At 35.4% G+C, this 17,021-nt stretch overlaps 2 protein-coding genes across 5 annotated transcripts in view; one reads left to right on the top strand and one right to left on the bottom strand.

Annotated features, from left to right (window-relative positions):
* LOC121383323 overlaps positions 1 to 9,911 on the bottom strand; it is a 37,759-nt gene extending 27,848 nt beyond the window's left edge. For both annotated transcript variants that reach the window (XM_041513277.1, XM_041513278.1), the window contains exons 1-4: positions 9,759 to 9,911; positions 4,122 to 4,204; positions 3,236 to 3,281; positions 913 to 1,021 (exon numbers count right to left, since the gene is read on the bottom strand). In XM_041513277.1, coding sequence (XP_041369211.1) covers positions 913 to 1,021; positions 3,236 to 3,281; positions 4,122 to 4,204; positions 9,759 to 9,823 — 303 coding nt within the window. In that variant the 5' untranslated portion in view covers positions 9,824 to 9,911. The remainder of the gene's footprint in view (positions 1 to 912; positions 1,022 to 3,235; positions 3,282 to 4,121; positions 4,205 to 9,758) is intronic.
* Positions 9,912 to 9,920: 9 nt separating this feature from the next.
* LOC121383325 (transcription factor IIIB 50 kDa subunit-like) lies at positions 9,921 to 15,135 on the top strand. 3 transcript variants are annotated; one of them, XM_041513281.1, is made up of 2 exons: positions 9,921 to 9,979; positions 13,920 to 15,135. In XM_041513281.1, the coding sequence occupies exon 2, from the start codon at positions 13,960 to 13,962 to the stop codon at positions 15,079 to 15,081; it is 1,122 nt and encodes a 373-aa protein (XP_041369215.1). In that variant the 5' UTR covers positions 9,921 to 9,979; positions 13,920 to 13,959; the 3' UTR covers positions 15,082 to 15,135. The 3 variants fall into 3 exon arrangements, with proteins under 3 accessions (XP_041369215.1, XP_041369213.1, XP_041369214.1); XM_041513279.1 differs by having other exon boundaries at positions 9,953 to 10,213; XM_041513280.1 differs by having other exon boundaries at positions 9,959 to 10,158.
* Positions 15,136 to 17,021: the final 1,886 nt, after the last annotated feature.

Here is a 17,021-nt window from a genome sequence, read left to right as displayed (position 1 = left end):
CACATAAACTTCAAAATATATGGTATGCATTACATATTTTGTTATTAGGGGATAATAGTTTTAGTTACATTGTGTTTTATTGATAGATGTTAGTTTAGTTCCAATATTGGCACATATTCTATTCTCCTAACCTTCCCTGCCCACAAGAATTTGACTACAAAGCTCCCGAAATTACTTGCTTTGTTATGACAGGCATGACATCATCTGCCTTGGCATCTTTTTTGTTTCAGTGCAGTTTTTAACATATATATATTTCTTCCTATTAAATAGTTATTTTGTTACCATTAGATAACTTATTTAAGTTTAAGCTTTAATCTTATTTTCAAGATGTGTATTGGGCGATACCGTGACTTTTTTTCTGTTAAGAGTGATTTTCTTTTTCCTTTTACCATTTTGGTTAGTTAAGATGTGTACTATGTTGTCAGATAATTCAACTGTTATGAATTTCAATTTTCAAGGGAAAAATTTAGGATTTTTTTTTTTTTTTTTTTTCATTTATCTGCATTTAACAAAGAGAAAAAAGTTACTTTGGGAACACATTCCTAACATGGAGGAAGATAAGAATACAGGTAAAAATCAAATCATAATGATTTAAATAACAATTAGCCTATTCATTGTAACTACATGTAATTCATAGATTAATATACATTTTTTCGCCTTTCTTATTTCAAGCACCAAGAGTTGAGGAATGTGTATCTCACTGTCGGTAACCAATTCATAAATTAATATAATTATTTTGCCTTTCTTACTTGAAGCACTGAGTCGAGGAAGGTCGATATCACTGTCAGTAACCAATTTATAAATTAATATAATTATTTTGCCTTTCTTACTTGAAGCACAGAGTTGAGGAAAGTTGATATCACTCTCGGGTAACCAGTTCATAAATTAATATAATTATTTTGCCTTTCTTACTTGAAGCACTGAGAGTTGAGGAAAGTCAATCTCACTGTCTGAGAGATCAAGTTTGTCAACAGGAGGGCCAGGTCTCGGAGACTGCTTTTCAAGTAATTCAGGAGCACGTCTGAAAATTAACACACAAATTAAGAGATGATGGGCCAAAAAAAATTCTTAAACGCAGGTGTTTAAGCATTGTAAATGTATGTAGTTACATGCGTGTAAGTCAGGTGTTTAAGCATTGTAAATGTATGTAGTTACATGCGTGTAAGTCAGGTGTTTAAGCATTGTAAATGCATGTAGTTACATGCATATAAGTCAGGTGTTTAAGCATTGTAAATGCATGTAGTTACATGCGTGTAAGTCAGGTGTTTAAGCATTGTAAATGCATGTAGTTACATGCGTGTAAGTCAGGTGTTTAAGCATTGTAAATGCATGTAGTTACATGCGTATAAGTCATGAACAGGCTTCGTACATTCGGCCCGATGTCTTTAACATGATTATTCATGAACCATTCATTCATTTATAGTTCTTTTCGTGCTTATATCCAATTACGGTTCAAGCACACTGATCTGGGCACACACCTCAAGACAGCTACATGTGTATCTTGACTGTCCAGGACAGGTGGTTAGTGAGAGAGAAGTTAGTATAGTGGCCTTACATCTACCCATTAAGTTGTTAAACTCACTTGGATGAGAGCTGGTACTGGGAGGAGAACCCAATATCTACCAGCCTCAAGTCTTTAGACAGTCATTCTTAAATCTTCAGACCTTGCCATTTAACGGGAGCTGTTATTCTCGCTCCCCCATCACTCCTCTAAGACTATATTTCAAGTAGTCATTTTTAGATCACCTCAGCATGTGAATTAATTTATACCTTGTATCAATATGGTCATCTCTTAAATGGCTCCCCATAATCTATGTTGGGGAGCAATTAACCATTCGATCCTCAATTTATTTCATAGTGAGGTCCGAATCTCACATGAACTAATTAAATGATGGCTGGACTCTTCATGTGACAAAATGCCCATCTATTGACTTACATTATGTGTTGCAAACTTCCTGGCACAATTGCATGAAAGCCACCAACATTAAACGCAACCAGGGTTGGTTTTTTATAATCAAATTCTACCAGAATCCATTTGGATTCTTGCTCGTTTTTGTCACAGAAAATCTATGGCCAAGAAAAGAAATATTTCTTTAATAACATCTCAGCACATTTTAAACTAGTGTTATTTGGTGTGTAACATATGGTTATTTTGACACTTAGTCGAGAGAGAAAAAGAGGACTGACATTAATTGTTAGCACTTAGATTACCGTATTTGACCGGAAATAAGCCCATGTCTTTGAATAAGCCCCCCTCCGTTTTGATAGCATTTAAGAAATTAGGCCCTCATTCGTAAATAAGCCCACCCCCAACTTCGTCACCTTATAAATAACATGAAATTGCAAGTTTGCTCAAAGTTCATTTAAAAGGTCATACCTCCTGCAGATAATTAAACACAAATGTAACACAATATTTTACCACCAGTGAGATTTAGCAGTCTAACAATAACAGTGTGTAACATTGTTTTCAATTTCATGCCTGCAGTATTTCTCTGAAGTATCCAAGCCAAGTATGAACTAAAAACCAGTGTCTATTTTTACCACCACACTGGGTCCGCAGTTAATGCTAATTAAGCAAATACCGTATTCTGATTGGCTAAGAACAATGACCTTAGATTGACAATTCTTTGCAGTGTAAGCTAGCTGCCCGTGTCAGAAACGTGTGTATAGGCTATTGAGTTTGTTGTTAATTGCTGTTGTTTTAAGTCTTCTCAGCATTAAATTTTGGATGTAAATAAACAGCACTGGTAAGTAATTGTAACATAGAAGGTGTGTTTCTGATAATTAGATACTAGTAAAAAAAAAACCAATTTAATTAATAAACAATTATCATTTATTAATAACAAATGGAACACTAATTAATAGATGTGCTACTGAACGTTTTTTGTTTTTTTGCTAGTTCATTTAAATATTGTTATTTATTTTAATTATTATTATTAAAAAAAAATTCAACAAAACTGGCCCCTTGTCTGGGAATAAGCCCACCCCATGCCAAGCTCACAATGAGTTGTCTTGGCCCCCTGGGCTTATTTCCGGTCAAATACGGTACTCATACCAAAAATAGGAAGGGATCTCTTTTTTTTTATAGACAGAACAGTATATCCCAAATGGTCCTATAACAAAGAATGAATCTACAAGTTTATAACTTTCTCAAAATGTAGGTATAATACTGAATATTGGCTTCAGTTATTTTGGAGTACAAATGTAAAAAAAAAAAACGTGTTTAAAGTCTTACTTTCTTGGAGTCAGAGCAGTGTCTTGTTTTTCTACAACTTTAGTGCCTGCAAGAAACACAACAGATGAATTATGTTAACTGAACAATTTATTATTATTACTACCTGCAAGAAAATGCATAGCAAATAAAACTGTGATGATCTCGAAGTATTAAGAAAGTTTAACTTTAAAATGTAAAGGTTCACCATGTAACCAACTGGTGGTTCACATGAATTTAAAGTTGTGTAATGGCAGGGCTAGCTCTGGCAACTGCGAATTTTAAAAAACAATTGCCAAATTTTATTTTAATTTGGTGAATAAATTTCATGTAATAAATGTAATTTTATTAGAAAATAACTGGTTTTTTTGCAATTTTTAAAGTTTAAAATGTTGATTTGGCAAAATTTTCTGATCACGCATAGATAGCCCTGAATGATCACATGAACTGTCGTTCTGCACATACAGAGGATAATAAACGAGTTAGAACTTATTATCAAAGTTGTGTCCCGAGTGAAATAATTTTCTCATGCTGTAACTGTAAAGGAGAAAAACAAAATCAATAATACAAATTAAAAAAAGAAAAGAAAAGGTAAATGTAAATGCGATATATTGCTGGGATCAAACTTAAGAATTTGTTACCCATGGCAATTTAAAATATTTTTGACAAAGGCAAAATGCTAACCAATAGCAATTTTGAGCCTGCTAACGGGAATTTTAAATCAATAGCTTTTTTGCAACAAATATAAAAGCCAAAAATAACTCCTTCATCTGAAAGCAATAATTTGTAACTAGCAGCAAAAAAAACCTAACCTATATATTGAAACTACATGTATGGCAATTTCTGCCGGTGCCATCATTAATTCTGAGCCCTGTATAGTAATAATAATAATATTTTGTTTATTATATACCATCTCCATCTGATCTCACAACTTGGTGTACAACCGGTTTCAGTGCTGTGTCTGTAACCAACCTCCCTTGTGCCAAGAGACAACTGTAAGAAAAAACATACATGTAAGTAACCTTTATTAAAAAAACACTTTAACATTTTACATTTTAGCAGTTTTACAGGAATGAAAAGGGTCATGACTCTGTGAAAAATGGTTAAATCACCATGAAATTTTAATTTGATATGTAAAAGTATGTGATAAAGCTACATACAAAATTTCATCTCAATATCTTCAGGCATTGCAAATAAAAATTTATACTGCCTATGTTCCAGGGCCACAAAACAGTGAAAAATGGGTAAACTGCCATGAAAGTCAAACTTGATCTATAACAGAAAATGATAAAGCTACATGTATATATAAAAACATTCATCTCAATATCGTCAGGCATTGCAAAAAGAAAAAACCTGGAAAAAAAGAAAAAACCTGGAAAACAAATAATTAAATTTGCATAGCTCGTAAGTTCAAGGGCCATAAAATGGGTACATCGCAATGAAAGTCAAACTTGATCTGTAACAGTATACTCCTTGCTCACGATATCGCGGGTTCCACGATATCACATTTTTGCGGTTTAGCATGCACAACGCCCTCTGGTGGCACGTTTATTATTAGAAATGTGATGACAGACAACATTCTTTTGCCTGTTAACAAATTTGAAAAAAATGTCAACATTTTGGGTAAGTATATTCATAGTTTTACTGTTTGGTCAAAATAACAGAGAGTGTGATTTTACTGACAACCCATGCTTAGAAATAGCGCCAGTACTTAACATACATGCATACAATTCTGCTATGACAGCTATCAAACTGTCATCTGGTTGTTGACAATCAAAACGAGGCTATACACGGTCACAGTGTTACTATATTTAGAATGCGCGACCTCTAGAAAAGTATGGAAACATTTAAGGGCCATGCCTATATTTATTGGCAATTTAAACAAAACACATAACTTTTAATATGTTCTATTCTTCGTTTCACTCGATAAATATTGATTATATAACTGTTGAAGCTCACTAATACAATGAACAATTTTTAAAAATGCCCATGATAATAATAATAATTATTATTATTACTGACTTTTCCATTGGAAAATGTAAATGTTACTACAATTGAAAAACGAAATGTTTTAAGTTGACTTTTCTTCGTTCTTGTGTTGAAGTGTTTGTTTACTAGACATTACTACAAATGTGTTTACAAAAACGTGCGGTCCACCGTAATGTAACGTTTGCAATTTACCGCGATATCGTGGTAACCTCCCTTGAACGGAAGCCAGTGCTATGGTGTACTTCCATCAACTGTTTTAATGTTAGAACTGCATTTATTTGTCAACACAATGGCATGGACATGATGCAGATATAGCAAACATTGCAACCCAAGTATATTTACCTTCATATATGTTAGTGCATTTTTTCATTTCTTCCAAATAGTTAAGTACTGCAATACCGTGGTACCCTAGTATACATGATAAAGCTATACACAAAATTTTAGCTCAATATCTCAAGGCCTTCTGAAAAAAACATCTGGGCAGATAGACAGAAGGAAATGTTTTATTTAACAACACACTCAACACATTTTATTTACGGTTATATGGCGTCAGACATATGGTTGAGAACCACATAGATATTGAGAGGAAACCCGCTGTCGCCACTTCATGGGCTACTCTTTTCAATTAGCAGCAAGGGATCTTTTATATGCACCATCCCATAGACAGGATAGCACATACCACAGCCTTTGATATACCAGTCGTGGTGCACTGGCTAGAACAAAAAATAGCCCAATGAGCCCACCGACGGTGATTGATCCCAGAACGTGAAAAGTAGGTCACAATGACCTAGTAATAGTATGTGACATATTGCATTGCCATCCCATGTTGTTCCTACATGTGAGGTTTGATGGTCCTATATGTATCTGTATACAAGATATGATCCGGACAAGGATTTACTGTTATGTGTAGTAGACCATGAAAAGTAGGTCACAATGACCTAGTAATAGTACATGACACACCACCATCCCATGTTGTTCCTACATGTGAGATTTGATGGTCCTGTATGCATCTGTATGCAAGATATGGTCCTGATAAGGATTTACTGTTATGTGCAGTAGATCGTGAAAAGTAGGTCACAGTGACCTAGTAATACATGTAGTACACAACACACCGCCATCCCATGTTGTTCCTACATGTGAGGTTTGATGGTCTTTTATGCACCTGCATGCAAGATATATATGGTCCGGACAAAAAAAAATTAACAGACGGACGTACAGATGGATGTATGTATAGACGGGACGTCATACCATAATATGACCCATCACAGTGTTCGAGATTACAATTTTGGGGCAGTATCCCAGTTGGATACTAACATTTCAAAATCTGGTATCCCACCTGAGAATTTATTATTATATGGTATCCCGGTGGGATACTGGGTTCTTGAAGTCTGATATCCAAAATTAAATTCTGGTATCCCCAGGATATCGGGATACCGTTAATCTCGAACACTGCATCATAGATGGGTGTATAAAACGGATACCCTATATACAGGTATGTATGTTTACTGTAATTACCATTGCAATAACTAAAGAAATTATTATAAAGCCAGGGAAATATTTAATTTTCACAAGTACACATACAATATAAAATACTGGGTGATCCAGTGATGAAGAGTTTGCATAGAAGAGTGCTTTAAATTAGTGTTGGAAATTGGTTACAATTAAATGAAGGAATCTAGCGAAAATGGAACAGTGCCAAAATTGAACAAAATGGAACCTAACGTTGGCTAAATGGCCCAAAATTCTATGGACAAAATGGAACCTAGCATTGGCTGAAACGGCACCAAAATCTATAGTTATATAGATAAACTGGAACCAAAAGTTTTAAAATGTATATATGCTAAAACAATACTAGAAGTTGTGAACAATGGTTAGGCTCTTTAATAAAGCAACAGCTATACTTATCATTCATTACTTTGTTTTATTTTTTGTCCATGTTGGAGAGATGGAAGTAATAGCAGCTAGCTAGACATCGGTGAAATGTACACAATCATAATTAAGCTGCCAAACAATTTAAATATATTCAAGCTTGCGTTTATTCATGTTGTTCTATTTGTTTATATGTCAAAAAAACATCATGTACAAAGACTATGGTAGGGAGGAAACCGATGAGATGTATCAATACGATACATGCATGTTTTAAATTAATAAGTTTTACTGTTTAAATAAAATAGATATGTTTTCGCCAATACACTTAGGTGCTGTAATAGACCAAAATTATACAGTTTCGCCAATTTTTGCTGTAGTTAGCCCAAACACAAAATATTCATATTCAGGTATGTTTTAAATAATTGAAAATGTTTAATTATTAAAAAAAAATTAAAAGTAATACCAACATTAGACCCAGTGATTTTCCGCGATCGTAAAAAACAAGACATAATTCGTGGAATTCTCATTGTGAAATGGAATTTACATTTGGATTTTCAGCGAAGTTTAAAAAACTGCCATTTTACTATTGTCACACGCTGTAAAAACTGATTACGTAGTCCCTGTACGTAGTGTCTTATTTACCGGGTTTACTGCTTAGTCTGTTGCACTTGCACAGACGGGACAGTTTTTTGCCAGCTGGTTGTCACTTAAACGCTCATCTTGGGAGACTGAGTTTTACACTGCACATTTAAACCAACTGAATGACGACTTCGAGAACCAGTAAAACTAGTTTCAAAAATTTTGTGAAAAAAAAAGACAGGCTGAACATAGCAATATTACTTTATTTCTGCTGTGGCATGTGGATACTTCACAGACTGTCAAAGCAGTGATAAAAATAAATGTTTACGATTTGTCAACCCTGAGCCTCTTTGAATAAAACAGTGTACTTATAAAAAAGAACAGTCACTTTTCGGACCCTTGTTTTGGCTTTGTACACAATAAATAAAACATATCCAATGGTAATTTTGGTATATGATATATTTTACAAAAGGTTCTTTTTATTTCTTTAATATTTTAAAACTTAAAATTAATATTTTGTCCAGAATATATAAAAAATAATAATAACAATCTATAAACAGCATTATCTGCTTGTTATAGAAATTTGACAGGGGTCAAGGTTAGTAGACCAGTTTTTATTTTAATGTGCAAGGCATTGTAATAATATAGCTAATTTTTAATTTGATTGAAGTCAGTATTCCAATGATGTCACTTTGCATCTCCTTACAATAACCATATACGGGGTACATCACTACATGACGTTTCCATTTTAAGAATGCTGGAAAAATTCAAATGCAAAATTGCCATTGAACATTTTTTATTTGAACATTACTAATGCACCTGAATGTGTTTGAAGAAAATCTTGCAATTGCGAAAAGTGACCATCGTCAACCTTAGTTGTTGGACAATTATGCTTTATATACTATATACCGGTAGTTGTTATAATTGTGACCGTTGCTCCTGATGTGAAAAGAATTAGACCTGTTCCCTTCTGGGGTGGGACGGTCAGGCCCCGTGCTTATAAACCTTAAAGTCTAGACTTTAACGTCATGGCAACGCCATCCAAATAGCATTACATTAAAGTCTGGACTTTATTAAAGTCCAGGCCCTGGGATCGATCCTTGTCAGTGGGCCCACTGGACTATTTCTCGCTCCAGCCAGTGCACCATGACTGGTGTATCAAAGGCTGTGGTATGTGTTATCCTGACTGTGGGATGGTGCATATAAAAGATCCCTTGCTAATTGATAAAAGTAGCCCATGAAGTAGTGACAGTGGGTTTCCTCTCATAATATCTGTGGTCCTTAACCATATATGTCCAACGCCATATAACCGTAAATAAAATGTGTTGAGTGTGTTGTTAAATAAAACATTTCTTTCTTTCATTCACTTTTTTATCAAAGGCTCTAAAGACTAACCCTAACCACTAAAAGGGGGTTATGGGTCGAACTCGTGTCATATTCTCGGCTTGCGGTGAACTAGTATGGAAAACTTTCTCGTATGGGGGAAAATGCAGTGAACTCGTATGGAAATCCACAAGTGAACTCGTATGGAAGACAAACTCGTATGGGGGTAAAGGCAGTGAACTCGTATGGAAATTAAAAACCGATATATCCAATACTGTATAGCAACTTGTGTGTAGTTTTTATGCAGAGTTCAACAAATCCGCTAGCCCAACGTCCGTGGCTAGTGGTTTTTAAGTTTGGGCTAGTGAGAAACACAAAATATGCATGCATTGTTTACGGTTTCTGTCGCAGGAAATAAGTCTAATGACATGCGTGTTTTGATTATAGGTGATTGCCGTTGACGCACAAACTGCCGTTGACACTAAAATAGTTGACTGATGGGGACATAAATAAGAATCATGTATACAAAACAAGTATCAAAATACACATTAAAAAAAATTATCAAAGTATATCTGCATATCCATACATCACCATACGAGTTCACCGTTAATTTTTTCCATACGAGTTCGTTTTCCATTCATACGAGTTAGTTTCCATACGAGTTCACCGCATCCCATATTCTCGATATTGCTACTTTAAAAAAAAAAAAAAAATTAAACAGTCCACTGCAATTCAATTGCAATTTCGTGCAGTTTGGGAAAATAAAACTTAAGAATGGCAAAATAACCTCTTTGGCTTGTGACCAACATTAGTTTGTGGTGATGGTTTATACAAAGCACGTTTGGAAGACATAACTATTTTAATTTTAAACTTGAAACATTAAAAACTCCCGCCGATCTCCATTCTTGTTATTACAGGAAGTACCACGAGGAAGTTACCTCTGCCATAACGGACTCTTACGGAAATAATCGAAAGGGTGAGATTTGGGTCGGCGATAAAAAAAAAAACGTAAGCATGTCGTTGAACTTTCCTTAAATGAATGAAGTAAATACACGATAATTGCAGACAGAAGAAAACGTACAACCAGGAATTGTTTCTCCAAAATTAACCATTAATTTTTATGCTGAATCCGTTCCAAAAATGTTTGTCTACAAAGGAAGCTGATCGGAATTTTATTCGAGTTAAAGGTGCATGTTCCTGTAACATTGTTACAATATCTGCAGATGTAATATATTATAGTCCGTACGTACATAGCTCTAGAATACTTTTCTTAATCCTCAAGTGCAAGCACATTGTGTGCTTGCACTCGAGGTTAATCTTGATCAACGATGAACTAACCCTAAACCTAAGCCAGAATGAACTGAATGCTGGAACGTTCGAAAGTCTTGCCCTTAATTTCACTTTCTACGTCCCGTTGGACAATGATAAAACATTAAATTACATCTAGATGGCTCAGAAATAAATTGGTGCACCCCTAATGATTATTTTTTATGTTTTAGATGAATCATACCATAGTCATTTTGTACCATACTGCTTGGTCATTTCGTACCAAAGTCATTTTGTAACCTAGTCATTTCGTACCATTGTGAAAAGTCGTTTTGTATCTTGGTCATTTCGTACCAGTATATATAGCAAGCAAATATATATTACTTGCATATACCAGAGTTCGACAAATCCGCTAGCCCGATGCCCGTGGCTAGTGGTTTTTAAGTTCGGGCTAGTGAGAAACGCAAAACCACTAGCCCGCAGGTCTAGTGGTTTCCACCTCCCTCCTTATCGCTTGATCGTGTGGGTTTTTTTTTTTTAATTTATTTTTCTCTCGGCTGAAATTTCGTTTAATAAATTTGATTGTGACGTTTGTCATTGAATAATATCAACAACGCAATCAGTACATAATAATAATCCACTTGAACTAGGTTTGCAAACTGCAGTAATGTGCTATCTCTACATTGCCACAGTTACAGAATGCATTGTTTACTTTTCCCTTTCATGTTTCTGGCACAGGAAATAAGTCTAATGACATGCATGTTTTGATTGGTTGGACACATCACATGGTAGTTAATCTCGCACATATGTTTTAGGCTAAGAACTTGGAAGTCACCAATCGCGACGACAGGTTAATCTCAATCAAGTAAACCCCAGTCATGCTTTAAATTTCAGTGTTTGTTTTATTTACCTATTGTTTTCTAATTTAACACTTCGCTGACATGTGGTTATCGGCAATCAGGAAAACAATTTACTTTAATGGTAACCGCACATGCAATGACTCTGCTTGGCCTATTACGTGTAGCGGTTTGGATAATGTGTCACAGCTACCGATACAAGATGATACCTTATTTGAACAACGGATTAGATGTCGCTGTTATATTCTTTTGATATCGGTCTGACACGGGATAATGTCCTGTATTTGAGCAATTGGCATCACCGTTCCTGGCGACATAAATAGTAGGGCCCTAAATGTATAACCCACTACCGAATACACTGAACCATCTATTAGCGTGTGTCACACTGTCGTACCCTCATTTAAATTTAATTATTTTGATAGGGTTTAGATATCAGCCATGAGTTTGCTCAATTATGTTTCCCCGGGGGGAGGGCAAAAGCGAAAACGGAACAATGACGATGGATCACACTTGACAAAAAAACAAACATACAACACGACAAAAAACTGAAAGTTACAACATGATAAGTGTTTGTTTTATTTTACTGTTATTTATACTCGTAAATGTGTTATGTTACAAAACTTATATAAAAATCCAATTATAATTGATCAGAAATTTGGGCTAGTGCTTTATCTTGGTGGGCTAGTGGTTTTCACAAACCCACTAGCCCTGTGGCTAGTGACTTTTCAAAATATTTGTCATACTCTGCATATACCTGTATAGGAAAATATGTCTACCAAGGGAAACAGTAAAGTAAAGTAAAGTTTGTTTTATTTAACGACGCCGCTAGAGCACATTGATTTTTTTATCTTATCATCGGCTATTGGACGTCAAACATATGGTCATTCTGACACTGTTTTTAGAGGAAACCCGCTGTCGCCACATATGCTACTCTTTTTACGACAGGCAGCAAGGGATCTTTTATTTGCGCTTCCCACAGGCAGGATAGCACAAACCATGGCCTTTGTTGAACCAGTTATGGATCACTGGTTGATGCAAGTGGTTTACACCTACCCATTGAGCCTTGCGGAGCACTCACTCAGGGTTTGGAGTCGGTATCTCGATTAAAAATCCCATGCCTCGACTGGGATCCGAACCCAGTACCTACCAGCCTGTAGACCGATGGCCTGCCACGACGCCACCGAGGCCGGTCCAAAGGGAAACAGTGTATTTACTTTAACAAGTCATCATTAACCCAACTGACCAAAGTGTGCTTTTTATATTTATCTTTTAATAATTATGATAATAATAAATTAATTTGAACCATTTTTCAGCTACCAATTGACTATGGTATGAAATGGCCGGATATTATTTATTTGCATCTTTATTACTAGTATTATTTTTATTCAGTTTCAGGTGGTGTTTGCATCTTATAGATATTTGTAATGTAATGTTATTTTGCAAAAGACATTACCAGGGTGATAGCATGTCTAACATTACACATTTATGTTATGGTACGAAATGACTTTCAGTTATGGTAAGAAATGACTAGGATACAAAATGACTTTTTGCAATGGTATGAAATGACCAGGGTACAAAATAACTAGGGTATGAAACGACCAAATTAGGTACAAACTGACTATGGTACGAAATGACCAGACTAGCAACCTTTCAGATAACTTTACTTGTAGATATTAAAACATTTTTAAAAATAGAGCGGATACCCTCAAAACTTTCAGAATTATTGTTTTATGTGATGCATATACTGCAGACATTTCTTTGTTTTAGAAAATTGAAGCCATTTTGGTTGCCACCTTAGTTTCAAGCAATGATAACATTTCTGTGCATTAGAATAATAGAAAGAAAATGCAAGAAATAAATTCCTTACTCCTAAATATCTCTGTATTTGAAGTACAATGCGAGATAAGGCTATTTTTTACTCTTGGCGACAATATCCGTGGCCATCTTGGATTTAAATGATGCAATTTCTCATTTAGCAAGAAACTGTTATAAATGAATTCATGACCCATAAAACTCAATCACTAACATCACAACCTTGCCCTAACTGATGTAAAATGTGGTAAATTACAATTTCCTTTTTCTGACATTTATAGTGGTCGCCATCTTGGATTTAAATGATGTTGCAATGACCGCTTCATGTGTGACAAAGTATCCGAGTTCTGTGTTTTGGTAGCTATCTAGAATATTTCAAAATGCTCAAAGGTGCCAAGTTTGCACCCCTTAGATCCTCAATCAGTACCTTCCAATGATGTAAACTTCACAAAGAACAATTGTGGGTACCAAACTGCAAGGTTAAATGCCCTGGCAAACAGACTGTACTGACATTCAGTTCCACATTACATCTTTCTATTTTATACAGGTGTAACTACTTAGTCTCTAGTAGTGAATTGAGTTTGGTTTTAAATGCTATATATGATATCTTCTCGGTGCATTTATGCACTAGATAGATATTAAAAGTTCAGAATAATAAAAAAAGGCATGATTTTCTATTGACAGGTACATGTATTTTGCTATTTTATCTCATCTTTACCCATTTTCGTAGACACTGTCACATTTGTGTACTGCATGTAGAAAGATATAAAAAAAACTCAGAAGCAAAAAAGGAATGATTTACTGTTGATACATGTATCAATATAACCAGAATCTTTTTTTCTTTCTTTCTTTTTTATTTCAGAAGGAATTATTAATTTTCCTAACCTAAGAATTTGAGAACTGGCAATTGTACACTACATGTAGAAAGATTAAAAAAATTCAGAAGCTTAAAAGGAATGATTTACTATTAATTAATACATGTATTTAACCAGAATCTTTCTCTTTTCTTTCAGAATTTTTTTTAATAATTACCCATATCTGAGAACTGAAGATATGTCACCATCTAAATGCCCTCTGTGTGGAGAACTGGCAATTGTGGAAGACACCCATGGTCTTGAAGCTTGTCGCGTGTGTGCTGAGTGTGGCTATGTCCTGTCTGAGGTCACCCTCATGTCAGAAATCCAGTCAACTGTTTCTGAACCCATCAGAGGTGCATCTGTTGCTCTGACGATGGCCTTGAAACGGAAGGCGTCTGATCCTATTGGACTCACTGAGTGCTTGCGGCAGATAAAAGGTTTGGGGAAGAGTATGACATTCTGCGACGCAATGATTGAACAGGCATCTAATATGTTCATGGAGATATACAAAAATGACAAATTTCGCTTCAGACATTCAGAACTTAAAAGGGCAATGAGTGTGTGTTGTGTGTATATTGTAGCAAGAACGGGCAGCTATCCGGTGACCATTCGCGAGATAGTTTGCATCAGTAGTATTTCACTGGTGCAGTTTGCTAAAGCTTATAAGCTAGCCAAGTTATGCCTTCATATGACCCCTGTCCTGACTCCTAGTATTGGTCAGGTCTGTGGCCATGTGTTTGCCTCGCACAAACTACCAAAGTCGCTGCTAGACCAGACCCAACGTCTTCTCTTACTTTGTGATGAAACATGGACCACATTCTCCTCCAGCAACAAGGAGAACGTGGTGGCCATGTGCTCATTTATTGTATGGCAGGCTCACAACAGAGAGACACAAATCAAAACAGACTGCAAGACCTTTTGTGAAACTTTCGGATTTTTAAAACAGAAAATATTTCAACAGCGTTTGTTTCATCATATCCGGCATCTCATTTTATCAATGGGGAAAAAGTTACCATGGCTTGAAACAGAACTGACATTGAAGACTCTTCCTTGGTATCTCCAGGATATACTAGAATACAAGCATAGCTTAATTCGGAAGATATTTGGTCAGTATTCATCTGAAGAAGATGGCAATGAAAAAAATAATGAAGAATTATCTTTGCTCCGACCAAGTAAAAAACCTAGGACTGATGGTCTTGAGGAAACATTAAAAGCAGAGAAGCAAGTGGAACATTTTATAAAGCAGCATGGTTCTTTAGATAATCCAGAGATAACAGAAGCTGAGTTTGCAGATGAAATTAATAATTTGATCAAATAGACAGAACTTGAGTCACTAATAGCTTGTTGTTTAATAAATAATTAATGCAACCCAGAAAATGTGTACATATAGTTTATTTATTGTGCACAGACATGAAATGTTTTTTCCAGTGTATACATATTTTTATTATGCAAAACAATTTTTTTTTTTGAGTCAAGGTGGGTTAATTTGAGTCTGTGGTCCGTGTCTTGTGTTAGTTGATACTTGATTTCAAATAGGAATTGTATTAATTATTGAATAAAGTTACAAGATTTAAAAAAAAAATCTAAATAAGTGCACAATGTATGGTAATGTTCCTGCTAATCTGATTACTCCATGCAGCTCAAAAACGAAACCCTTAAAACAAGAAGCACCTAACGGGATGGTGCATGTGCAAGGGGTGTTCATCCGAATGTAACACTTTGATTGTGCTTACGTTGTGTGAACACTCGAAATGCCTGTTCTTGTTTGTAATTGGATCACAAAATAACAAACTGTCACATTTTTGAAAACATTTAGTAAATTTGAAACAATACAGTGTCGCGTCACGAACGTCTTACGGCTGTTCAGTTAAAAGATGGTCTAGTTAACGTCAACGATCAACAGGGATGAAAGTTGACTGCTTTGGCGCCCGTCTTCCCCCCCCCCCCCCCCCAAAAAAAAGAAAATAATAATAAATAAATAAATAAAGGCGCATGTTCTCAGCTGAAAAATATATCAGCCTTTTTTGTCGAGGGCCGCTTTCATTCCTGTTTCAAACGTTTTAATTTATTTAATGGCGTCGGAATATGTTTGTAATGGTGGGGGGGTGGGGGGGAGTGGGTGGCAATTTAGCAATAACATTTTACAATGTTTGTAATCAACTCTGGTCGTATTTTTTGACAACATGGACAATTGTGAGCAACATCATAATCTTGTGAACTTAATGAAAATAAAAATTCATTCAAATCCATATTTAGATCACCTTTAAGCAGGGGGGGTGTTTGAGAAATCTTCGGACGCCGTCTCCGAAACTGTCATAATCATCCGACCAACGGCCCAATTAATAAATTTTTAAAAAGTTAAGTTTGTTTTGTTTAATGACACCACTAGAGCACATTGATTATTAAATCATCGGCTATTGGATGTCAAACATTCTGACATAGTCTCAGAGAGAAAATTCTCTACAATTTTCCATTAGTAGCAAGGAATCTTTTTATATGCACCATCCCACAGACAGGATAACACATACCACAGCCGTTGATATACAAGTCGTGGTGCACCGACAGGGATTACGCAGTTACATGCCGTGCTTCAGGAGCAATAGGACTTGATCCCCAAAAGGCGATTGGACGGTTGATGAGAAGCATGTCACGTCAGATTTTGTAACGAGCTCCATGGGGTCGGGTCGGGACAGGTCACAAAATTCTAAAAAGGGCACTTCGAGTTTGTGGAAGGAAAATGTGCCGAAATCCCAAAGAGCTAGTTTGCTTACCAGAAAATTTTGAAATAAAGTTGAAGGTTTTTTTTCTTCTTATACATACTTTTTTAATAACACATACATGCGATAACATTTTAAATACATACGATTGGTTGCTCCTAGATGATGACCAGATGGGGGGAAAAAAGCACGGTAGACATTTAAATTTATTTTAAAACTTTTTTGAAGAAATGTAAAAAATATAATACTACATTCGTGTCCGTTAGATAACATTTATTTTACAATTCGTTGTTTAAAAGCGTATCCAACTCGCTTCCGCCCTTTTAGATACGATGTAATTGACATAAGCTGGAGAAAAAACACAAATTCGGGCAAACATTTTAGAGATATTTGGGCAAAATGTCTTAAGCTGAGACCTTTTTACCGTGTATTTCCATCATTCTACTCTCAAAATTAGTTGTAATCCATATAACACTGCGTAGTGATTCGTTTGCAACCCTATATCGCTGTTTGGTATTCGGGCATTTTCGTTTAATTTGGG

The sequence above is a fragment of the Gigantopelta aegis genome, chromosome 10 (genome assembly GCF_016097555.1).
Source record: "Gigantopelta aegis isolate Gae_Host chromosome 10, Gae_host_genome, whole genome shotgun sequence".
Taxonomy (NCBI): Eukaryota; Metazoa; Mollusca; class Gastropoda; order Neomphalida; family Peltospiridae; genus Gigantopelta; species Gigantopelta aegis.
This window is presented reverse-complemented; position numbering and strand designations above follow the sequence as displayed.

Excerpts from the sequence above, each read along its gene's own strand:
- LOC121383325 (XM_041513279.1), top strand. The coding sequence starts at position 10,092 with ATGCTGAATCCGTTCCAAAAATGTTTGTCTACAAAGGAAGCTGATCGG. Across the intron at positions 10,214-13,919 it reads GATGTAATATATTATAGTCC|AATTTTTTTTAATAATTACC; the intron begins GTACGTACATAG and ends CTTTTCTTTCAG.